The sequence below is a fragment of the Lonchura striata genome, chromosome 16, assembly GCF_046129695.1.
Source record: "Lonchura striata isolate bLonStr1 chromosome 16, bLonStr1.mat, whole genome shotgun sequence".
Lineage (NCBI taxonomy): Eukaryota > Metazoa > Chordata > Aves > Passeriformes > Estrildidae > Lonchura > Lonchura striata.
In genome coordinates, this window is record NC_134618.1 from 14,737,058 (window position 1) to 14,762,347 (window position 25,290).

General features: G+C 45.8%; 1 protein-coding gene across 3 annotated transcripts in view; it reads right to left on the minus strand.

Moving 5' to 3' along the window:
* The window catches only part of RNF216 (ring finger protein 216), a 76,574-nt gene that overhangs the window by 26,233 nt on the left and 25,051 nt on the right, over window positions 1-25,290 (minus strand). For all 3 annotated transcript variants that reach the window (XM_021549583.2, XM_021549576.2, XM_021549586.2), the window contains 5 exons: window positions 25,043-25,182; window positions 24,071-24,121; window positions 22,965-23,102; window positions 21,647-21,795; window positions 21,122-21,200 (listed from right to left, as the gene is read on the minus strand). In XM_021549583.2, coding sequence (XP_021405258.2) covers window positions 21,122-21,200; window positions 21,647-21,795; window positions 22,965-23,102; window positions 24,071-24,121; window positions 25,043-25,182 — 557 coding nt within the window. The remainder of the gene's footprint in view (window positions 1-21,121; window positions 21,201-21,646; window positions 21,796-22,964; window positions 23,103-24,070; window positions 24,122-25,042; window positions 25,183-25,290) is intronic.

Consider the following 25,290-nt stretch of genomic DNA (forward strand, 5'->3'; position numbering starts at 1 on the left):
CCACAGCCACACTCCCTTAACATACACAAGAAGGTGAGATGCCCCTGCACTGAAAGTCACTCGCCAACAGCTATATCAACAAGAAAAGCTGACAGGACAATTTCATTTTTGTTTCACTTTCAGAATCACATGAAACAATGCAGCAGTATTGGGTGGAAACCACAAAAATGATTATGAGTCCAGAAGTAAAAGTTAACCTGAGCTTGTTTGTCAGGTCTTAACAGCACAATGGTGCTTGGGGAGAAAAGTCAGTGCGATGCTCACAGGGCATCTTAAAATTTCAAAACATTGCTTATTGTAGGGTATTTTTTTTTTTGGGGGGGGGGGGGGGGAGAGCTTTTTATTTCTGAGGAAACTACGTAAGTTGGAACTTCATAATTTTAGGGTAAGCCAAGGAATCACTGCTTTGTAGTTGCAGTGGCTCCAAGTCTCCTCCTTACAGTGGTTCCCAAATACATTAATGGTGTCTCCCCCATGCCCAGTACCAGCCTCTTAAACAAAAAGTTCCAGTCAGAAGGAAACCAAACAACACAAGATGTCCTCTTCCTCTTTACATCAAAGAAAATACTGCTCTGTCCCACATCAGATGTTAGAACAAACTGCTTCACCCTGGGCAAAGTCTCCCACTGATTTCCAGGAAGTCCCACTAGTAGAGCTTATTCCAATATTTATCTTCAATTCCATTTATCCACCTTCAGGTACATGAGCTGGACTTTTGGTAACACATTCTACAACCCAGTCAGTACCTTTGTGGAAGGGTTTGGTGTGCCAGGTTAATGCTGCCCAGCAGCCAGAGAAAGACCCTCAACCCTCTCCCCATTTTTAAATACATAAACACTATTGCTTGACTTCCCAGAAGCACAAAGAAGATATATTATAACAAGAAACACAAAAACTTCACTTTTTGGTTTTGACGACCAACCTAGAAGCTTTCCCTTGGAAGAGCAGCTTTCCAGGAGTAGCTTGAAAAACACCCTGGCTTACAGCACTCTCATTACAGGACAGGAGAATGTTCTCCCTCCATAAGTCACAATAAACTAGCAAAATAAATACAGGTCAGTGAGGCCTCACCCAGCTGTAAGCTTTCTTTGGGTATATTGTTTAAAAAAGTCTTATTAAATCCGATATCCACTACCTACTGTTGGGCCAGAGGGGTCCCACTGCTAAACCTGAGGCTGATGTTCCTTTGCCAGCAAATCAGTGGCCTGTGTTACTTATCCCAACAACTTCCAGTGCCAATTTATTTTATAAAGGAAGACCCTCAGCAGAGATCTTACTCAGAGGAAAACAAAAAAAAAGAAACCAACAAAAAAAACCCCCAAACAGGTATAGCATCTGACTTATGACATCTGACTTTGCTGTTCTTGAATGCAAAACCCCACAAGCCCTTTTTGACACGAGGCTCCTAAAAATAACATCCTTAAAAAAAGTCCAGTTATTTTTATACAGTCACAAGAATCACTGGATTGCTTCTAATTATCCCATCCTTCCTTGGAATGTCTATTTGTGCTCAACACAACTGGCTGTGACACCAGTGGAATCATAACACATCCTGGATCACAGGCAACTGGGTAAGTTTAATTTCACCTTGAGAACAGCTTTGAGAGAGTGACAGTTAAAAAAAGCCCATTTTACTGTGATCTTTGAAGTCTGTGTTAAAAAGGTGCCAGTTCAAAGTAGAAACAGATCTTACACTGGCCATGACTGAAAACAAAACCTGTCTGTAACAAGAATTCACAGCAGGATTAGAAGTGTTCCACCTAAACGGGATCAGCAGGCAGATTCCTAAAAAGCCCCTAGAGCAGGACAAGTCTATTGGACTTCTCTGTCTTTCCTGTAAATACATCCTTGCTGCCTCTGGCTTCCAGGGCACATTGACTTTGCTCCAGAGAGTGGTAACACAGAGGAATCTGCTCCAGGCACAACAGAAATGTGGAGAGTTGTCCATCTGCACCATGGCCAGGCATTCCAGCTGGACCCTCGTGGTAACCAGGCTATCACTGCATGGCCCCAGAGCCTCCCGTGGTGCAGTCAGCACTCAGCTGTTACTGGAACTCATTACTGCACAGCCAAATATTTGCAAGGAAAACTTGCTAGATGCTTATTCATAGGAGGCCTGGCTCCTGCCTGATTTTCTTAATGCTCCTCACACCCTGAGGGAAAGAACATTTCCAGAATTAGTATCTACAGCCTCATCTTCTTCTCCCAAGCTGCATCTCAATGCTTGAACTCACACCATATATCTTTCTGCTATTATTTAATACTATTTTTTTCCCTTACACCATCTTTCTGCTATTGTTTCACACTATTTTTTTTTTCTCCTTTAAAAATGTGATGCTTTTATCTGAAGAGTCATCCATTGCAATTTGTATTGTCATGGCAACAGGACTCCCTCCCCTGCCCAAAGCCCATCCTCAGGCTCATTGTGCTCATTACCAGACTGGCAGGCAGCACCCTGCATACAGATGAACCCCTCAACGTGGGCTGCTCTCCCTGCAGCTGGACTGACACAGCTCCTGCTAGGGGGTTATGGTTGCTCCAGAAGGAGGGCAAGAGTCTTCCTAAGTCAAATTCCCTCTATTCAAAGAAATAAGTGTTACTCAAGGCATTTCTGTAGTAGGCACACTTTTGTTTTGCTGGTTAAATGAAGAGACACGGGCTCATAACCTGTCTGACAGTGCAATAGAAAAGAATATTTAGAGCAGGTGTAAGAGGGCTTTGCTAAGGCAGCTCGGACACACTGATAAAGAAAAAGGGGAAGATCACTCCACAAAGGAACACGACCAAGAACAGGGCTCTGGAGCCCTCTTATGGCAGCTCACTCTCAGCTTCCTTAGAGCAGAACTCCACATACACCTCACAGTGTCTGTAAGGGCAAGGATGCAACCAAGACAGGGTGGGAAAAAACACCTTCTGGCTTTGAGCACACAAATGTTTTTTAAAACCCCACACTTCCAGCTCCTTCAGTGGTCCTGATAAATATGCAAAGACTGGACAAGCCCCACGTTTAAAGTGGGACAGAAGACACTGAGACCAATCTCCCTCACAGCTAAAGTGCTGCTTCAGTAACAGAAACATGCAAGGAAAAAACTGAATTCACTGCTCCAGTGCTAACAACTGCTCCATGGGGATGTCAGGCTGACTAATACCATGCAGGAAAGCCAGGCTGGTTTCATACCAACACGTTCTTCACTTCTCCAAGTCAATAAGTTCTGACAGAGCCACAGAGCTCAGCTCCAAAATCCCTGCCCAGCAGCCACTCGGGGAGCACAGGCGAGGAGGGGGCTCACCTAAAGCTGGGAAGAGCACAGCTGCTGAGCTCTGAAGGGGTTACAGAGATTCAACAGCAGGGAAATATTTATGGAGAAAAGATGCTGAGCTGTGCATGTTTTCCAGGCTGGAGATGGTTTTAATTTACCTCTTGCAAAGGCTGTGATTATTTGCTGCTGGTTTTTGTTGAAAGCAGCTATTCGAGGCTCACCTACTCCCTCTGGTGTCACAGCTCTGCAGCTGAGCCAGAACAAAACACCACCTAAACTCATAAAAAGCAAGGAATCCTGCCTTTTTTTTTTCTCCCCTCAGGAAAAGAGCAAGCCATATTTACAAGCATTAGTGATTACCCTTCCCGGGCACAAAGCAGTCTTCGACTATAGCATGCTAAGGACAGTACAGACATCTCCTAGAGCTCAGAGCTACAGCCAGGAGTAGATCTCTTTTCTCCCAGCTCTTCCTTCAGAGACTGTTCTCTGCTTGACTTTAGCTCAACTGAAGCATCAAGCACGCTCCTCACTAGATTTTGCTATACTTCTGGTCAGCATTGACATGCCTGTGTTAAAGTATTAGTTTAGATATTTTTATGAGACATTTTAAAACTGGGGAAGTATCCTCACCATGACAAGACTGGGGTCAGGCACCCAATCCTCCTAGAACTAGCTGTACACTGCAGGAGGAAGCTGCATCTCACCAGCCCTCTCATATCACTCCATGAACCTGCACAGCCCCATAGACAAAAGGGATCCAGTTTTCACTATGGATATAAACTTCCACCTCCTAACCAGTGCTGCTTCCCCAGGCATTTCCCAGATGCCACCCTGCTGCATGGTTCTTCTGCTTCTTTCTTCTCAACCTGCTCCTCCTCTTTGTCTTTATGTTTCTTGTGCTTTCTTTCACTGCTGAGCTGCCATGCAATGCTGCTATAACACCAAGGAGAACAAACACAGCTCCTTATGCTGCTTTTTTCATTTGTAGCTGCTTCTTTCCCCATTCCACTAGGGAATCTTGCATCCTCTCCTTCATTGTCTGCCCCATGCCTCTTCCCCAAGCTGGCAGCAGCTTACCCAGCCTGGCAGAATCCCTCCTCAGCCCACGTGAACAAGGTTTCCAAGCTCTCCTCATAAAGCATCTGCTTCACATTCTCTGATTAATACATACCTTGAAGGGAACCATAAATATTTGCCTGGATTTTCTGTTAATCTTGCTCTGACATAGCTATTAGGATTACTGGAGTGTGGGTTGATAAGCAATGGGGTGAGTGCTGGAGTGTTTCGGGAGATGACAGCAACATCTTGCTGTATTTCACTGATGTGGATGCCTTGGTGACCTGCACTAATCCACTTGGAAAATTACTATGAGAGAACAAAGAGTCTTAAAATATGAAGCTGAGGGAGGTGGAGTGCTGCAAAGAGAAGTTTTATTTCCAGACCAGTCTTTTCTAAATATATGCATAAACATCTGCATTCAGCGCCAAGTGGAGAATCACAAACAGAAACGAGCAGAGAATAACCCAGAGCAGGACCTCCCCACACACCCACATCCACAGGCATTGGTGCAGCAGGAAAAATCCAGGAGCCCTAATTTATAGCATAACCTTTCTCTCAGTGCACACACACAGGAACAACTACTTAGCCTGAACAACAGCCATACTGCCACTTAACAAAGCACCATACTAAAACAAAGGCTGTTTTGCAGAGTTCAGGTCAAAATCAGAATTTTGGATGCAGTGATGAAAGACAGCCCTTTTCACACAGACCTCTTACTCCTGAATATTAAAATGCTGCTTGGTTCCTTCACCAGCATAATTAGCATGGCCCAGTGTAGGGTCAGTAGTAGTCCATCTAGACCTGTGGAGGGCAAGGAGGAAGCTCCTTATGGACAGGGCAGGAATGCTGCTCCTCACACTGCTCCCCATGGGCCAGGGACAGTCTGCACTTTATCTAATGGCTCTCTCTAAATTCTTCTTTGAATTTGCACTGTGGCTTTTGAATCACACGTGTTCTGAGGTTGTCTCTCCCCCGGCAGCACTAATTAACACACCACAGAATTCCCAGAAGTGTTACCTCCTGAATCCAGGCTCCCATTCCCTGCAGTCCCTCCGCTCCACGGCTCTCAGTCAGCCACGTGTTCACACCTAGGTTGGCTCAGCCTGGCCAATCTAGCTGGATCACAGCTGGAAATGGTGAGGCTGCAGACTAATGATGTTACAGCAATAGATTTCAACTCAGAATGAGCCAAAAGTGACCTTTAAATTGGGTGTCCTATAAAAGCAGCTATTCCTTTTATTCTATTTACAGCTAAGTCTAAAGTCTTCCCCTTCCCCCTTCTTAATCAGGATCTCCAACTTGATCCAAAAGCTCCAAGATGACTCAAAGCACAGGTTTTCAGCCAACTCTGCCTTTTAGACATTTGATACTAACTTTTAATACTATCTTCTCATTATCTGTTACATTTAAAATGTTACACACATCTCTGGAGGTGTACACTGACAGACTCATCAAGTGATCTCAACATTTCTCCTCAGAGACTTAGCTTTAACATCTTACTGTCTGTAAGGAAGATTTCTAGACTGCAGAGAATAATTTTAAACTTCTTCTAAGGGTCTTCTACCTTCCTGTCATTCTTGACTAAGAACCAGAACAAAACACTTGGTGTCACTAATGTCATAATATAAAGAAAATGTGATCTGACTCCATATGCCCAACATGTAAGTCCAAGGACTACAACAGCTTTTCTGGTAATTGGCACTGCTTGCTTTCACTTTTCCATAGTGATGAGGTACTTCAGAAAAACGATCCAGTCCAAATTTTTGAGATAGCATGTCATCAAACCCACAGAGAGCAGCAAGAAGGTTCACTGATACTGCAAAGGCACTCTGAGCAGAGAGCAATCTGGAGTAACACATGCAAGCAGATCACGGGAATTTTGCATATTCCTGACAAGCAGCTGTAATGATTCCATGTGGGAGACAAGTCAGAAGACTGTCAGAGGATCTCAGTCTGCTTTGGTATGGCTGTACAGTTGCACAACTCATTACACACAAGAACAGTCCACCCAATGCACTGAGTAAGTGCCTTTTAGTTTTACATAACCAAATCAGCCAGGCCAGCCTTTCCCCCACACCCTGGAGCTCCCCTGTGCCTTTGGGCTGTTTATCCAGACTCTCAGGCAAGGGAAAAATGAGAGAATGGGTCTCCAGGAACAGCAGGAGAGTGTGTATGTGCAGGCACACACAGCGTCCACACTGATACCAACATTCACTTTTGCAGATACTTCCTGGGCACTGAAGATGGCAGAGATCCCATTTTTCTAGGAAAAAAAAAGCTGAAGAATAACCCCAGATTTCAGAGTAACAACTGATCAGTGTCTTAGCCATGGCAACTTGCCACCTATAAATGGATGCAGGCGAGGGATAGCATGTCTCTTATTCAGCAGCTACTTCATTCCCATTTAACTTTCAGAGCTCACAGGAGGGAACAGAAAACCCAACAGCTACAGCTAATGCACAGCAGCTCTTGCCTCATCAGGCCATCTCATTCCTGCTCACAGCTGGACCTTGAGGCTGACAGAGATTGGAGCCAACTGCAATGTGAGAGCAATGCTACACACATGGCTCTTCCCTAGCATTTCCCCTGGTATGAGCCACCCTTGCTGGGATCGAGATATCTCATTTATACCACACATTTTAATTTATCTCCCTATGGAGGTAAGAGAGGGAGAGTAATTGCAGGTGTCACAGCAATACGTTGAGAGTTCAAGTGTCAGACAAGGGAGCTGATCCACGTGTTTGGTGAGGAATTCTACCTGGTCCTCAGGGGATTCCCTGCATTTTTCCATTGTTTTTACTCATTTGCCCACCTTGAGCTCACCATAATGCTTGGATCAGGAAAAGGAAAGGAAATACATCCCAGAATGGTTTGGGTCGGAAAGGACCTTAAAGCTCATCTTGTTCCACCCCCTACCATGGGCAGGGACACCTTCCACTGTCCCAGGTTGCTACAAGCCCTGTCCAACCTGGCCTTGTAGGGATGGGGAATCCAAAACTTCTCTGGGCAAATATAATTATACCCAGGACACTGCAGTGCTTGTTTTTTATATCAGGGGTCAGCCTGGACCAGGTAAAGTGTGCTCTGCTTTCAGAGACCAGCTCAAACCAGCTGTGTTAAGTCTCCTGTGCAGAACACAGTTTAGTCTGGCAGATGGGGATGCTAAGTGAGGCTCATTAATCTGTTAGCACTTTCACCCACCCACCGAAATCCCAGTGGTCTGAAGTCATGGTTTTCTGACAAACCCAGAAATCTATAGCTTGTACAACAGCTGCAAGCAGAATAAAGTTCCAGGAAGAAAAAAAATGTTTCATTAAACTACATGGGTAGGTAGGTCAAAATTATTCAAAGAATCTCAGAGTATAAGAAATGAGTGTCTGAAAGTATCTGCATGTTAGTTTGTGGTACAAAACTGGAAAAGGCAACAAATAACTCCTTCACAGCACCTGTTCTTCACTCTGCACACCTGAAACACCACAAAGGGTTAAAACTACAGGACAACAAAACCTTCCAGAAGAGAAGCTTTTCTTAAAAAACACCCCAGTTGTTACCTGCAGACAGAACAGCTACAAAACCAACTCTTGTTCATGTAACCTCATCTCATTGTCCTCTACCCCAGACACAGAACAGTGAAGACCAAGGCTCTAAACAACAAATAAAGCTCAGAAGTTGGCAGGCTGTGTTCAGGACTGGCTGGTGCTGTGCCTATCTCCATATCTAGAAAGGTTCAATGCGCTCATTCCAGGAGGCCAAGAAAAACTAAATATAGCAGCAGGCTACCAGCAAACACCCAACCTGGCACAGCTTCCAGCTACCTGTAAAATCCATTCCTCTCTCCACAGGCCCCTCCGATAGCTGTGATCCCTTCCCTTCTTTGGGGACAACGTGCTGTAAGGAGACACTTCCAGGTTTTACTTACATGGATAATTGCACAAACAAACTAAGGGATGGAGGAAATGCAATAACAGCACTGATACTTCTCACTCAGGGGGATCATCTGACTCTTTCAGATTGGGTTTTTTATTAAGCCTGACATCCGCTCGCAAATAGGAGGGAGCATCCTCCCCTCACGTGTCAGGAGCCAAGTCCTCGTACAGCAACTGCCTCTAAGAGCAGAGACACCATCCAAGAGCATCTGTTTTGTTTCAACCTCTGCCCTTAAAGGAGGACCCAGAAAGGAAAAAAACCCAAACCCTTTAAGCTGCAGACTGGCTTTGTTGGTGTGTACGAGGTTTTCAATCAGAAAAAGCCTCAGGGAGAGCTGCTCACCTCTTGGCTTCTGAATGGCATCATGGATGTTGTGTTTCAAGCTGCAACCCTGAAGACAGACCCCAATTTTGACGGAGCTTTAAGATCTAGCTTAAAGGCATGCATGCTCCCTACACAAAAAACGAGGTCAAAGAAGCTTCTTTTGAAAAAATAAATAGAGCAATAAAGCATTCTTTCAGATTGGCTTCACAGGGGATAAATCACTGAACAAATACAGCCATCTTATCTTGTTGGCAAATGGCACGTTACAGCATCCAGCTTCACGGGAAATGCGCTGCTTGGTCGGAGAGCAACTGATTTCTTATTGTCTTGGAAAATGCTGCTCTTTACTTTTTACAAAACTCCTTTGTTTTTTAAAAAAACACATGATCTCTAAGCAGTGCCAAGCCTGCTTTGCCTCCTGATGCCTCAGGACTTCCTAGCAACCTCACAGCAGAAACATGATCCATCTCCTCTGACCACGAGGACAACTTGTTTAAAATGGTATCCCAACAATATCCTGGCTGCCCTCCTGGCATTCCCCACATGGATGGGATGCAGCAACCACAGGATTCCATGAAGAGCAGAGTGAAGCAGGTGAGGCATGCAGGGCTCTCACAGTACACAGAGGTAAAACTTTCCCCAGACCTTCCATTTTTAGCCTCTTTGTCCCTCCTAAAATCAAACGCAGACACTAAAGACATCCAGTGAGGAACAAGAGCTCATGGGTGGTTACAGAACCATCCCTGGCTGTGGCATCTAGCAACAGCAACGCCTGTTCAGCATTTTGGCACTGATTTATGACAAGTGTACTTGCCTTGCCATTAGCCACAGCTCTCTCAGTTGACCCCTGGGCTCGGAGAGGCAGCCTCGACATTAAACTCCCATCGGCTTTCAGTCCCGCTGACCTCATCCCAAAAACTCGCTGCCATGTTTTACATCATTCCATTAATGCTCCCCTGGCTCGGGGAAACATCTGCTCTGTTTACACTGGTAGCAGCACAGAGACCACTTAAAGCATCACCTTTGCTCCCCCAGCCCACGGCACGGGGCGGGCCCTGGACCTCCCGACCCCGGCACTCCAACCTGGCCGTTGGTTATTCACCAGGGCAGAGGGCACTCACACCATCAAGGCACGGCAGAGGTGTTGGGTAGCAGCAAAAAACGTGGATTCCTCCAGGCCAGAAGTGCAAGTCTGAGAGGGGAATTTGTGCTGACCCTAGCTGAAGATGAGCAGGCTGACTGGAAATAAGGATGGGTGAAACAATGTCAGGAAATGATTAAATTTTTTAAAATCCAAATGGTTTTACAGACTGAGGTAGAGATTCAATGGATATGGATGGTTAATGGTCTACCTTAATCAAATGAGCCACCCTCACATCCCTCCAGCTCCATGACCAGGGCAGGGGTCCCTTCAAGGTGGTTTGCCCCACAGCAATAGGTAGGGACAGGATATCATCCTGAAAGCAAAGCACAGTTCATCCAAACCAATCCCCTCAAAAGCACTGCAGGAACCACCACAAACACTACAGCTTAGCTGCAGCCACCTGGGAGAGCCCAACAGCTCTGAAATACCTGTTCAGGCAGGGGATGCTTATCTATCAGTACTACGTGCTGGAGGCTTAGGGCAAGTCTCCACCAGATCAAGGGGGATGTTACTACATATTTTCCAAAGAATTTCTGACAGCTAAGACCTCCAAAAGGCAAACCCCAAACACTTGTTGCTGCTGTTGTTCCAGTGTTAGGTGTGCATTAAATTAACCCCTGATGTTCTCTGCTGCTGCTAGAAGCATCCTTTACTATTAACCATCCACTCAAGGCTAGAGCTGCTAACAAGCCCACTAGGACACAAAAATGTACAGCAGCCTTGGCATATCAACAGCAACTGCCACAATACAGGCCTAGCACACAACATACAGGGTATGCAGCAAGGGACATCAGCTTTTGTTATAATGAAGTCAGGAACAGGTTTTTCCCACCACTGATTATCTCAACAGTCCATGAATCTGCTGCATTTTAGATTTTTGCCTTGCCCTTGGACAGAGCTTGGACTATGAACTCACACAGAAAGACCCTGACACTCACAGAAAGATTAGACCACTATTCCAACACTCCTATAAACAAGCAACAAACCCCTAAACCACTCTTTTTAAAATTTTTAATTTTGAAACTGCACAGTAATGAAGCCTGGTTTGACTGTGGCTGTGCCATGCAATTCTGTTGACTTAACCCCACCAATCCTGAATGCAATGAAAGTACTGGGGAGGAAAAAGAATAAAAACTGTATTTGCTCGTGGTCTGCAATACATAATGGAAGAGTAACACAATCTGCACAAACATTTTGTTTTTCAGCTCATCCCCAGTGTCCAAAGTATTAGCAGGTCATAGCTTTGCCAATTCTACCACAAAGTTGAAATACTGACTTAAGCATTTTTATTTAGTCCCCTTTCAGCCAAAAAGATGAAAATTCAGTCAAAGGGGAAGAAGTTGGCACTGAATGAGACAAATCAAATTGTCCCTTTCCGGTTCCTTAATTCACATGTTAGGGGACAACCACAGCTGGGAATTTCAATCTCTGGAGCAATTAAAGAAAATTAAATTCAGGGAATGAGGCCTTATGCACTCAAAGCTTCATTAACCCTCTTGCCTTTTAATTAAATACGTGCGCATGAAATTTTGGACAGAATACTTGCCTCAGCGACAATGCTCAATTTTAGTGGCAAATCAGTACTTGCCTTTGTTTTTAAAAAAAGGTACACTGGGATTGCAAACTCTAGACCTCTCCAGCTTCACAATGACTTTATTAAATACAGTAGAAATTACTGCCTATCACCAGCTCCCACTTCATGGGAATGCCTGCTCTCCCTCAAATGCACCAGCAAAGCTCTGCTCTGGGCTCGCTTCAAGATAACAGACAGCCCCACCAACACCACGGATAAAACATGAACTAGGATTTAAGAGCCCTACACTTATTACCATCAGTTAGAGAAATAAAGTTGGCGAGCTACAGCAGGATAGGTTTTACAGCCCACAGAGCAGAGATTAGAGCAGCCAGCCTCTCTTTTAAATACTGCTCATCCTTACAAAAGGCTCAGGAGGCGCCAAAGGCGGTGTGTGACTAGGACAGTTTAACGGATAATCTTTGAAAGGGGATATTGTCAAGTCTGCCCAGCCTAAATATCGAGCTGGCTTTGTGTGAGTTCCCATCTGACTTGTGAGGGAGTCACGCTGCTCCTGCGCTGGCCTCCCGCCTTCCCGGGAATGTCAATGAAGCAGATTCGAGTTCAGGGAGATGCGCGACCGCCTGCCAGGGACTGAGCTCCCATGCTTTGATGCTTCCCCACATCCATCCAGACCAGGGCCCCCACCTGATGCACGGGCAGGCAGTCACATTCTGGACCGGCAGCACGGAGAGGGAAGACACACATGGTCCTTTTGTTGTCTCCAAGAGACTTCTCGGGAATCTACCACCTCGAGCCAGACATTTCACCCAGAGATATGCTCTCATCACTAGCAACTAAAGTTATGCCTCTGGGAGGGATCAGCCTTCAGTTTGTCTATTTTCTTTGTAAGCATGTTTCTGGGAGAGAGACTTGTTTGCCAGCACATGCTGATCAGTTCTGGGTTTGTAGTTTACTGCTGACCGATGCATTTTAGCTGTTTTGACTATTCAAAAACGATGGCGTGCGTTTAGAGATGACCTTCTCTGACTGTCACTTACCATAAGACTCGACACATTTTGCAGTCAATGACACTCCCATCTTCACACGTGCCTGCCTCTCAAGGGGAAAGCTAACACAACAGACAACTGTTCACACCAGGCCTCCAAGGAATGCCATATTCCCAAGTGGATGCTTTGCCCAGTTGTGTGAAGAGGCACAGCTCCATTAACCAGAAACAAGCAATTCCTCATGCCCAATATTCACAGGTTAATTGCTGCATCCCTAAAATAATGTTCTGGTTTAATAGCAGCCGTATTCTCTCACATGGAGCAGAGTGAGCTGTTTGCTGCTGTAGGATGCCCTTGGTGCTACCAAGGACAATCTGAACGCACCGAGCGTGACAGGCTCTTGCTGAATGCAAAAATAAACGCAGCCACTTTGCTTCCTCAGCCTTCCCCTTCCAACAGGGGAAGGGGCTTCCTGCTACAGCAACGAGGAGCACGTGAATTTTGTGATGCTTAAAGTGCTGCCAGGCAGAACACAACCCATTTCTCTGCTGCTGGAAATTACAGATCCATTAACCCTTCTCTGTGTGGGAGATGCTTTTCCCAACTGCATGCAGCAAATAAGCAATGAGGAAGTGCATGGTAAGTGTGCACAGGTGTGCTCCAGGGTGAAGGAGGCATTTCCAATGCAAACCTATTCATACACACAGTTCTGCTCTCCAGTTCTGATGCTATCATTTTATGATGACAATATTTACTGACCCAGTTTCTATCTTGCTCCCCATTCCTCTGGTACAAGTAGTAATTAGTAATGTCAGTGTTCTGGCTGAGTTGCTACAGTCCATTAATAATGCAAGAGTAGTAACAGAGAGAACAGAGGAAAAGAGGCTTGAAGGTTAAAAGCAATAAGAGAATGCATTTTGGGGGACATTGGAAGGGGAAAGGAGAAGAGGAGAAGAATTGCTGGCCTACTGAGATTATAAACCCTACACTTCAAAACACATCATTCCTTTCAGGTGGAAGTGGTGGGTGAGTCAGTCATGGCTAATTAGAGGATAATATGCAAATAGGAATGACACACAGAGGTGATTTTTACTAAATTAGAAGTAAACTTGTGTTTCACCTTCCCTTTGCCCCTCTAAACCTGCTGCCTCACCCTTTGGTGTTCCTGTTGCTCCGTTACTCATGTTTCAGAGTAACTTGGGATCCCACACATGACACACACTGAAGTTTCCTCTCTGCAAAGAATTTCTGCTGAGACCAGCCTGTACCTGCCCATCTACAGCCAAACCTTTAATGCCACTAATCCATCTGCTCCGGGCACACCTTAACCCCAGGCTCTGCTGCAGCTGTTTATGACATGTCCTGTGAACCTAAAATAGAGCTGGGTTTGAACAGGTAAGCCAGCATTTTCCCGGGTTTCCAAGGCTTGGGAATCTTCTCCAACTGACAGCAGCTCCCTCGAGAGCAACAGCTTCACCCCCACCTAAGGCACACAATCCTCCCCATGACACTGAATAAAGCTGCTGGAACTGCATCCTCAACTGCATCACCTGGAACTTGTTTTTTTTCCCCTTTATGTTCTCCTTTTCCTGCTAAGCCAAATATAGAACCAAAGCAATAAAGGAGCATATAGGTTTGGTGATGACTCCTTGGCTGTTCCTATTGCTGAATGAAAACTCACATGAAGAGTGGAAGGGTTGAAGTGTCTGCATGCCCAGAAGGCAGTTGGTTTGGGGCTGACTCTGCTCCAACACTAAAAAGCAGGGATCTTTTACAGGAAGATTTGTAAGAAAATTGAACTCGCTCTGAAAGGTCTTCTCTCATGTTTGGCATTTACAGCTTCCCACATGGTACCAGCCCTCTTGTGAGTGATGCTGTTCAAAGCAACACACATTTTCTTTCCATTACCTGAAAACACACACCTCAACTCCCTCTTGAAATATGTATTTCAATAAATCAAGCTAATCAATGTTAGAATTTAACTGCAGCACAGCTCATTCTGACACTTAAGAGAACTGCTCCAAAGTCCTCCAGCACAAAGGGCTTGGATGACTACCCAGAAAGCATAAACCCCTAACAGGCTCATTGAGATGAACTCATAGAAGAATAGCAAAGGAAGGGGAAAAAAAAAAGGACAAATCAGCTTCGGAACTGCATGGTGGTTTGGGCCTTTCAAGTATCACTTCCTCCATGGAGAGGAAGTGAGAGGAGCTGGAGGTTCTCAGATACAAATAGCTTCCCCTCCACAACAATGAGAGAAAAGGATGGGTGTTTTTAAAAAGAAAAAAAAAAAAAAAGAAAAAGGAAAAAAGGAAAGCAGGCCAGCCCTGAACACACTGTGACCAAATTAGGAAACAAACTCCACTGACAGCCTCCAGAATGGCCATCGCCTGCAGCAGCCTTGTGTTAGCTCAGGAAGTCTGATGACTGTGTCATCTGCTGGAATCTGTTTATGTGCAAACAGAAAGGAGAAGCAAAACACCTCCCCACACTCCCTGCACCAGGTTAGGCCATCCCAAGGAGTCATCAGAGCCCCGACTCGATGCCATTCCAAACCTCTGCTGCTGACTCACGCCCCTCCAAAGATAACTCTGTCCTGGAAGCACTAAGGTACAGCAAAATTAGGTGTATGGGGTTTTTTAAGTGCATTTTTTAAGTGGTTAGCTGTGGCAGATGAAACTGAGGTTAGAGATCAGTGATTACTACGACAGGAATGTGAGGGGGAGGAAAGAGAAGGAAGATACAGCTTCTTGAGTAAGGTCAGAACAATGTTTTTAATTTGCCTTGGGAACAGCATTTTTCCATCTTCTCCAACGTCCATTTCACTACAGCAGCAAAATGATAACCCTGCTCCAACATTCTGCAAATACACTAGGTAGGGTTTTAACCTTAAGTTGCAGTGGAAAGAACCTGTACTGATCTCAGAGCAGTCCCAGAACACTTGGAGGCACTGCTACCCTGCTGTGGGGACACACAAGTGACTGAGCAAAGTTGCTTCACTGTTTAAAAATCAAACAAATGAAGGAATCTGAGCACTTTGATCCATATGGAGATTTAGGGTTTCTCCCTGATGTTAGGGTGACCATGTTACATTACTCCCACTCTTGTCTGCATGAAATGGAAGAAAACCCTCTTGTCCCTTTTGTTTCAAAGGGATTGAGGAGGAAAAGGCAAAGCTGCCAGCTCATGTCAGCCTGCAGCAGGTCTGAGCCTTACAGCTTTCAGGGTCCTTCCAGCCCCAGGAGTTTGGCTATGAGGCCACTCCATCAATTCTCCACATTCAAAGCAGCCAACAGTCTTTCACAACCCACTCAGGGTGCTCTTATCCAATTCCTCATGTAATCCATCATCTATCTCCAAAGACAGTCATCATAAACTAGAACTGACCACCACAGGTGCACTGCTTCTCTCAGTGTTCCCTTTGCCTAAATAGGCTCCCTGTGCCCAGGGACAAAAGGCTAAACAAGATGCTGGAGCTTAAATTTCCATCTCCACATGAAGCTGTACTCAGTTTATTACTTCTGAACCTTTCCCCAGCAAAGGACAAAGCTATGACTGGAAGGTAGCACTTCTACCTCGTATGGACCTGGCACAGAGGCACTCACTGGTCAGTGAACAGCCTTTTCAATTGGCTTTTCACTGACTGGATATTGCTGTACAAGGCAGAAAGCAAGTTTTTTTTTTATAAGGAGTAAGCTTTGTTACTCAAAATTGTACAGTCCATTTTTAAAGGGACTAGTCTGATTTCCTGCTTTCATCAGTTTTTTTTTTTTCCCCTGCAAGAGACAGATACCCCATTTAATCTGACCTCTTTCCTCAGGTCCATTTCCAGGCTGGGCCTCACCCTCTCCTCCTGTCAGACTCATTTATCAAGTGAAGCATTTCCACATACCACTGCATAAATAGACTTGACCTTGTTAAAGCAGCAGCAGCACCTGAGCTCCCACTGATGGAGTCTCTCCACCCCACCACAGCAATTAACCCAGCCCACTCCTACCCTCTTTCCAGGTGAGGTATTCTCAGAGCTTCTACAGCCCTTTCCTATGTGTCTCAAATGGTGATGAGTTGGCAAGCAGTGATTTGGGGCTGATTATTGTACCTCCTTCTCTGGAAAGGGGAATTTACCACCAACTTACTGCTGGCACCACTCAATTCTTGCAACTGCTCCAGCCCAGTCCAAGCACACAGCAAAAATCAAGGTGTAAGACAGTACCCCTGGAATTCCCTTGTTCCCCTTGCAGTTTCCTCCCAGGATAAGTAGCTTGCCCAGTATAAATCTGGGATAAGAAGATCTCAACACTTCCCAAGTAACTCTGACCCTCCCCATCTCGACGGGACAGCCCACACGGTTCAGCGCACGTGTCCATCCTCCACGGGACTGTACTTTTAAGGTTTGCTCTACCACAAGCTCTCTCCTGTTATCTATCTCCCTTTAGAACCTGGCAATAAAACCTACCAGGGTGTTATCTGCTGCCTCCAATCACCTCAACCCCACCTTCGACCTTGGTCCCTCCCTCCGGCCCATCCCTTTGCTGAGATAGGGAATGAGCCGCGCTCCGATAGCATCGCACTCGCCCTGCCTGCGGCTCGGCACCGGCACCGCTGCTGCAGCCGAGCTTCAATGTCCTTTTATGGAAGAAAAATGAAAATTGCCTGCCCAGCCGTGGAGAGCCTGAGCCGGGCTGAGCCGAGCTGACAGACGGAAACTCGCCATTTGTTGTGGTTTTGGCACCGAGAGCACCCGGAGAGTTCCCATGTGCGCTGCAAGTTTAAAAAGGGCGCAGCGGAGAGCTCCAGAGCAGGAGGTGTCAGGGATGCAGTGCTCAGGAGAAAGGTGGCAGAGCCATGAAGAGATGGCTTGGAGAATTCTGCTGACATGGACATGTGGGAAACAGGTCTCCAGATCCAAGTGGACACAGGCATGAGTGCTCCATTCCCAAGCTTATCCCTGGAGTGTTCAAGGCCAGGATAGAGCCCCTGGTCTCCTGGAAAATTTCCTGCCCATGGTGGGGGGGTGAAAATGAATGGTCTTTAAGGGTCCTTTCAACCCAAACCCAAACCATTCTCTAACAAGGTCATCCTCACCACACTTCCTTCTCTTCCTTGTCCCAGCAAATTTTCTTAAGAGACACAGGAGGATGGGAATTTAAGCACAGGAGTTGGGACTTAAGGTCACTGCCACCAAGAAGAAATTAGCAAGGGGTCTGCCACAGCAAATGCCACCTTTGGCTCTGCTCTGTACTAAAGCTATGGGGCTAAGCTCCAAGTAACAATCAAATCCAAATAAACAGACTCAAGGAAAAACATATGGATAACGGCAATAAGAATGCCTGAACAGAGCATGAGATGGGGCCACGGGACTTTCAAAATGTTTGCACTGCTGTCAGGAAGCTGAATGAGACAGCAGACTCCAACAGCTGGGAAAACATGTTGCAAAACAAGGAGAATTAAGTAATTCTCCGTATGTATATCCTACTCTGAGGCATTCTGGACAAGCTCAATTTCTCCAACCAGGACAATCTTTTTTTCCATGCTGCACACGCACCCTGCCAACTACAAATCCTCATACAGTTTAAACCTAAATCCACAGCACATCTGGAGTTGGGCAGGACAACTCTGTGCAGCATGGCCCAGTCTTTAGCACAGAAGTAATGGGCCCTGTGGTATGTGCTGGATGACATCCTTAGACAGCTGTGTCATCCTGAACACATCCCCTGCTGCTGGGTGCTGGATTACACAAACAGTTCCCCCTGCACTCTATAAAACACTCCTAACCAGATCATTGCCTTTTTACCCACCTCTGAACCACAAGGAGCTGCATGTGCCTTGCTGTACCAGGTACAGAGATCACGGGTGTCACAGCATCTCCCCCACCTCTTTCTGCAACTTCAGGTCTTGTTGATCAAGCAGTAATTTATTTTGGCAAGACCCCTCCTCTCAGAGCCATGCAAACCACTCAGTGTGACTCGTGCTCGTTACCAGTGCTGGTGGTGCCCTGCTAAGAGCGGTTGTGTTCAGGCACAGCTCGGTGCAAGTTTAAACCTGCCTCTCTTCCAGCAGAAAATGAAGGCTAAAAGCAGCTGGGTGCATCTGTTCCTAGCCAGCACCTCCAAATCAATCCCGAGACACAGAACAGCTTAAAAAGGCGTGCCCTAAAACACCAAGTCTCAGTGCTGCTAATTAAAACAACATGAGGATTGCTGGTGGCCAGAGAAACTAAGCTGAAGATGAAAGGCAAAAGAGCAGAAATTTTATCCATCTGAGATAGGCACATCAGTGCTCAAGGCACTCCCCAAACCCATTGTGGATGCACAGGAATGGCAGCTGCCCAGGCCAAGGACATTGCCATCCCACACCATGCAGCCATATGCCATCACCTCTTACACCCAGCCAGCACTGACACAGACAACTGGGTACCACAAAGCAATAAAAATTCCATGCTGTGAAAAGGAGTTTTAAGGAAAACTCTTGGAAATGCAAGTCCCTGCAATGTGGCCTGGCTATGAAATGAGTACTGGGCGTTTCAAGCTCTCTGCTGCTCCGTGCATGCATTATTTCCATGGCAACAGCAGCTTTCAGCTCCCCATCTCTTGCTGGCTGAAAGCCCTGCAGTGCTTTGTGCTGAGACTGCAAAGAAGGGAAACCATCTCCCTCTCCCACAACACGGCGCCAGGGCCGGCAGCAGCAGCTGGGAACAAAAGCCTTGTCTTCCACACTGTGGGGTCTTGGGAGGAGGGAGGCTGAGCAGAGAGGATGGACTTCCTTTTCTGGTGGAAAAGGGCACTTCCCCCACCATGCAGAAGTGCACCCTCACCTCCCAGTGCTGCACAACTCAACCAGCAACATGTGCCTTTCCTTGTTTTACCACAGTTGCCAGTTTTGGGTTGCTGTATAGCGTTGGGAGGAGAAATGTGCACCCTTAGAGGTGAGAAATTTGAATGCTGCTTCCATGCAGGGATCCCCCCAAGATGGAGGTCTAGGAAATCCTCCTGTCACCAGGAAGCCTGGCTCCATGTGCAATCAGCAGCCTATGACAGAGCAAAACCTCAATACTCAGCCAAATCTGAGTGCAAGCTGCCTCTGCCCCAGCACCAGCTCAGACTGCACACACAGAGAATGCATTGTAGGGTGGCTTGGAGATAAGTGGTCTTTTTCCTTAGCTAACTTAGCTTTTCCTCCACCCTGCTGTTTGTCATATTAAGATTCAAGCCCTGGCCACCTAACCAGGAGCCAAACTTGACACCACACAGCTGGAGCCACAGTGGCCCTGGCAGATGGTGCCAGCTCATCTGAATGCTCCCCGTGCAGCCGGGCACTCACAGGAGGCAGGGCAGCTCTGCCCACTGCTCAAGTTACAATTGGCCACATTTTGGCCCCTGCAAGGTGTAAATGACTGGAACTACAGGTGAGATGCACAGACAGTGACCTGGATATGTGTAGAGCTCTTACTGCTGAGCCCAGCATACAGCACACAGCCAAAGTGAAGGCTTGCAGCTGGTTCACATCACTTACTTTACAACATATCCATAGCTGGCCCAGATATGAATGAACCTCCCTGCAAGACTTAATGGAGACCCCGAGGGTATCAAAACAAACTCCCAAAGCCAGACAAAGGATCCAGGTGATGGAGCACAGGGATACAACAGGTCCACCATCTGGTCTTCCTCTCCCCACCCTCAAAGAACTCTGAGATTTTGGAAGAAACACATTTTGACCTTCCCCTTGCTTTAGGTTCAGCTGTGTGAGTGCAGTCCTTCCAGGCAGAGAGGGACTCCTTCCAGGATCAGTCATCACCACCAGCAAGTCTGCCAGAGGCACTGCTAGCAAAGCCAATGCATCCTCTCCAAGCTCTGTGGAGTTCCCTAGATTAGCCCTTTCCTCCCTTAGGGCAACCATTTCCTGCAAGCACGAGCATTAACTGAAATTCTTCACTCTGGAGAGAGAGGAGATAGCAGGAATATGAAGAACCACTGCAGCTGATGCTGAGACACCACATCCTGCTATCCAAATTCCTCACCCTCTACTTCAAATCCTAAAGTCGTTAAAGACTTCTAAGAAGAGCACAAAGCTACTCAGCAGATTTTCAGCTAATGAATCAACACAAGCTGTCCAGGAAACCAGAAATCCAGCCCACTGGAATGCTGTAACCCCAGGGAGAGGGGGGAACAGGCAGTACACTAGGAAGGAAATGAAACAGTGAAGCAGTAGGAAAGGAACATTTCAGCACTGGTCCCTCTTACAACGGTTACTCTAATGCATTACACATTTTAGGGAAAAAGTAGCTTCAATTCACTTTGCCCATTGAAAGATTCATGTTTTTCAAGCCCAAATTCTGTTTTTTAGTGCTGACATATGTACAATTTGAAAACAGCTCGGCTTTTGCAGAAACAGTTAGAAAAAATTGAGATTTAAACGTGAATCAACATTGCCACCTAGTGCCTAGCAAACCTCCTTGCCCTAACACTGGGACATTCCCTTCCCCATTGTAAAGGGTAGACGATAACAAAACCTATCCAAAGATTAGAATCTAAAATGGAATTGTGCATATTTCACAAACAGCTTTCTCCTCCAAAGTAAGTTCGATTTTCACACCAGAGTTCAGTGCTGGCAACTTCAACTTTCCAGACAACAAAATTTAACATTCTATTAGGCTTTTTTAGCCAACATCTTCCAAGAAAAGACAGGACACCTCCCCTCTGTCAACAGTGCCCTGAAATTCACCTGTCGAGGCACCCAATTTTATAGAAGATCAGTAGGATCCAGCAAACACTTTACTGCCCTATGCAGCCACATGAGATACTGCCACTAGGAAGGGTGAGTTGCCCTCCCAGCTTTCTTGCCCAACATTCCAGAAGAGACCAAATGTGAAATGAGCCCAAATTACCTTTCTGCAGCGGGGATTGGGGCAGCTGAACCGCTTCACATCGCTGTCCAGTAGAGCTGGGAAGTTACAGAAGGGACACCTGTAGCCCAGAACAAGATGCCATTAATGCAGAGTGCCAAACATAGCTTTGCTGAAAGCTGATTTAGTCAAATAGCTGCATGGAAGTTGCTAAGGCTGCCAACCCAATGCCTGTTGCCAGGATGTGCTGACTATTGCCTTTTTGCTCGTATTTCTTCAATCACTTCCCCGTTTGCAATCAAAATATTATATGCTCAGCACTGCTTTTGACCATGTAATTTAGTGGATCAGCACAGAGCTGGCAAGCAAGTCTTGGGGGAGACAAGTCTATTGAATTTTAATCTGCTCCTAGTCAAAGGCAGAATAAAAACAGACCTGTGAAGGCAGAAGACTGAATTTATAATCCAGCTCTTTAAAAGCTACCTATCTCAGAGTCAGCACAACCGTGAGGTTCCAGGGAACAATTTTCCACAGCATTCAGTGCAGCATTCTCTGTGGGACACTCACCTGACGAGCTCATCTGCACAGGCAGCAGCCACCTCCTCCTCGGCCTTCCTCTCGTAGTATTTGCAGAGGATGTTCTCTGGAAGAACTTTCTCCAGCTCACTGGTGGGGAAGGAACATGTGCAACTGCCTTCCATGCAGCTGAGCTCTGACTGGGGTTGGAAAGAGGGCTCAGGTTCAGTATGACACTAGCAAAAAGCAACCCAGGATCCAGAACATTTCCAAGCAAATCAGTGCAGAGCCTTGCTCAGACAGAGTAACAGCTAAAGGCATCAGATTTCAGAATGACCTGGGTTTTGGGATTTTAAAAATCATCCAGTTCTAAATCTCTGTCATGGGCAGGGACAGCTTCCACTATCCCAGCTTGTTCCACGTCCTTGTCCTTCAACACTTCCAGGGATAGGGTAACTGCAACTTCTCTGGATAATATGTGCAAGTGCCCTATAATGTTTTTTCCCCAATATCTCATATAAATCTACCTAAGATGACTGCCAGAGAACGGTTTGCTATGGAAAGATCAAGCCTAATTAAACAAACTAGGACTCAAGCACTGGCAGGAAGATGCTGTTGCCAGCTAGGATCACAATTCACCCCAAGTCCACTGTGACCATATACCAGCCCGTTGTTATTGTTCAGTCTCTGCTGAGAACCAGCACTCACACACTACATTCTTTTCAATAAAGCCATATAAAATATAGCTGCCAGTTTATACATTTACATGAAATAGATCCCAGAGTACAACAGCATCCCACAGTTTGAGCATCATATCCTGAGGCAAAGGAGAAGACACACTTCAGAGCAGGTTAATGACCTGTTTATAGCTCAACTAAGTACCAGAATAATTGCTAGCTAAATCAGAGACTAAGGAGGTTAGTAGTACCATAGAGGAACCAACCCCCCAATTAAGTCTGGATTACAGTGATATTATGAGGGACAAACACTCTTAGGTAAAAGGAGACAGGCCAAGTCAGAGATTAGTCTCTGTGCAGATACAACAGGTTTATTTAGTAGAAAATAAAAGCCAAACAAGTTATTGTTTTACTATGAGCACTGTGTAGAGTTTTCATAACAATTAAACTGCTAAGCATGGCAAAATAAATGGAGGTTAGGAACCCTGAAATCCTGTGCAAAGATCACATTGTGAAGTAGTTGGCTTCACTTGATGGCAAGACTGACTTGGATTTTAGGACACCATTCCATTCAAACATTTCCTGGGAAGTGCAGTTACATCTGTTTTAAGTAACAACACTACACAAACAGCAATGTTACCTCCCAACAGCAATTACCCATTTCCCCCCTTGTCCAGTTATGAAATCCTTACCTTCCCAGAGCCAAAAACTGCCTCCTGAGCATATTTAATTAGGCACTCCTTGCAGAACAAGTGACCATCTGCACACTGAGTCAACTCTTCGAAGGCAAACTCCCCGTAGCAGCAGCGGCACTCGATCATCTGCCCGTCCTGCAGCCACCAGAGGAATCAGCATCAAAACATCAATAGCTATAGCAACACACACACAACTGCAAGCCAGAAAAAATTGCCAGCATTAATCCTAAAAAACAGCTACAGATATACACCATTCCATTAGATATCCTATTTGGTGGTCTAAGTTCCCTAAGTGCAATCAGAAACTCACTGAGTTTAAGTAATTTTGTGTCTACATGTCCTGCTTGACAGGTTCCAAAAAGCTACAGAACATGCAGTGATTAGTAACTCTTAGCTCACAGGCAGAGCAGCATCTTGGGTTTGGGAAGCTGTAGTCACAGGGAAGCAGCTTGAGTGTACACACCACTCTCGTGGGGAAAACCAAGATTCAGATCTATTACTCTCTAAAGGAACATTTGCCATCTGCCTGGGCACACCCTGCCTTGGCCTCTTAACTGTGGGGGCAGAGAAATTTGCAACTGTTAAAAAGTAAGTAGAGCCCACTTTTCCAAAGTATGAAAAGGAAATGAGCACTGAAACCAAAATGTAATGCACAGCTGCTGAACTGCTCTCCACATTTTCTCTGAAGCAGAAGAGCTGATTTTCAGGTTTTTAGAGGATTCTTTCTGCAAACAAGGAAGGTCTTCCCACTGGCCAAACTCCAACAACAGTGTATCTGTTTTAAACATCCATAATGGCAAGAACGAGAGCAAACCTGATGCTATTCTGTTGCAATGTTTGTTCTGAGCAGTGAAGATACAAGCTGAATTACTACAGATCATTACATGCATCAATACCGTCTTGCTGGCCTCAGCTCCTGTCTACCTTTCTTAAAAGTCAGCCAACAAGCATTACACAGGTTTTGTCAGCTCAGCAAAAGCAGCACAGTGAAATGCAGCTTCAGAAAAGCTCCATTCCAGAGATAAAAGGATCTGTGAAGGAGGAAGTGCAAAACAGTGCCTGTGCACAAGCTGAACTCAACTTATAACATTATAGATACTGACCTTCTGATACTGCTCCTCATTCATCTGCAGAGCCAGGAGGAAGTCTGCATGCTGCAAGAAACATGTACATCTATATTTACAGAATAGATAAAGCAATTTTCCAAACTCTCCACTCATTTACATTACCTCAGGACTCACAAACCACCATAAAAGGGTTGCTGTCTGCTTGTAACATCAGTCAGCCCATCCCTCCAATCCATTAAGCTATTTATGATTCAGCTAAAACAGATGGGAGAAGCACAGGCAGCAAGAACAAAGAACCAAATTCTGTATTGTGGGGTTCAGGTTTCCATGGGGAGAGATGATCTCACCCAATGGGTCCCTCAAGAAAACATGAGCTTTTTGTTTCAAAGGAGACCTTATCCATCTGCCTAAGAGACAAGGATCTTTAAGGAGCTACTTTAGAAAGGACTGTGGGTGCAGAGCTGTGAGTTCAGTCTTTCCTCAGCCTAGGAGAGGAAGACAACACAGCAAGTAGGTGTTGCAGGTTCTGCTTCAAAATACCCAATTCTCAGCACAGGACAAACCCTTCTGGAGCCACAGGACTGCCAGCCTGGGGAGGGCAGAGTGAGTGGACACTCTGCCTTGGGCCTGGCCATTACTCACCACCAACACTGAGCTGCACTTACAAACCCTAAAGCAGCAGAGAAGCTTGCTAACAATTAGAGGAAAGAGTTAATTAGTAGAGTTTTCACCACTTCATAGCAAAACCCCCCCTGCAGAATGCTGTTTGCACAAGCAGCAGCTGCATATTTACGTAAATAGGAAATTCTGTGCTTGGCTTCTTTCCTTTAAAATTGAGTTACTTGGGAAGAGACATATGTGTAACAGGTAGGGAAGGGGAAAACATAGTAACTCAATATTTGGTTCAGTGTTTGAATTACTGTAAGAGACAGATTTTTCACGTTTAGGGCCAAAACTTCAACAGTTGTTGAAGATTTGCACATGATCAAAGCAGCTCTTATCACTCACCTCTGCCATCTCTTTCACTTTCTGCTCATAGAATTCCTGCTCCAGTCGCACAGGTGGGAGAAGGGAGAGCTTGTCATAGGTCCTCCAGTGCCGTCTCTTGTTCTCCAGGAAGAACATGCGCTTCTCAATTTTCACATCCCCTGAAGCAGAGTTAAAAGCTCAATAAAAAGGGATGGAGCAGCCAGAACAAAGTTTAAATCCTTCTTCCTGCATACACCACCAGCTGCAGACTTTCAGCAGCTCACACA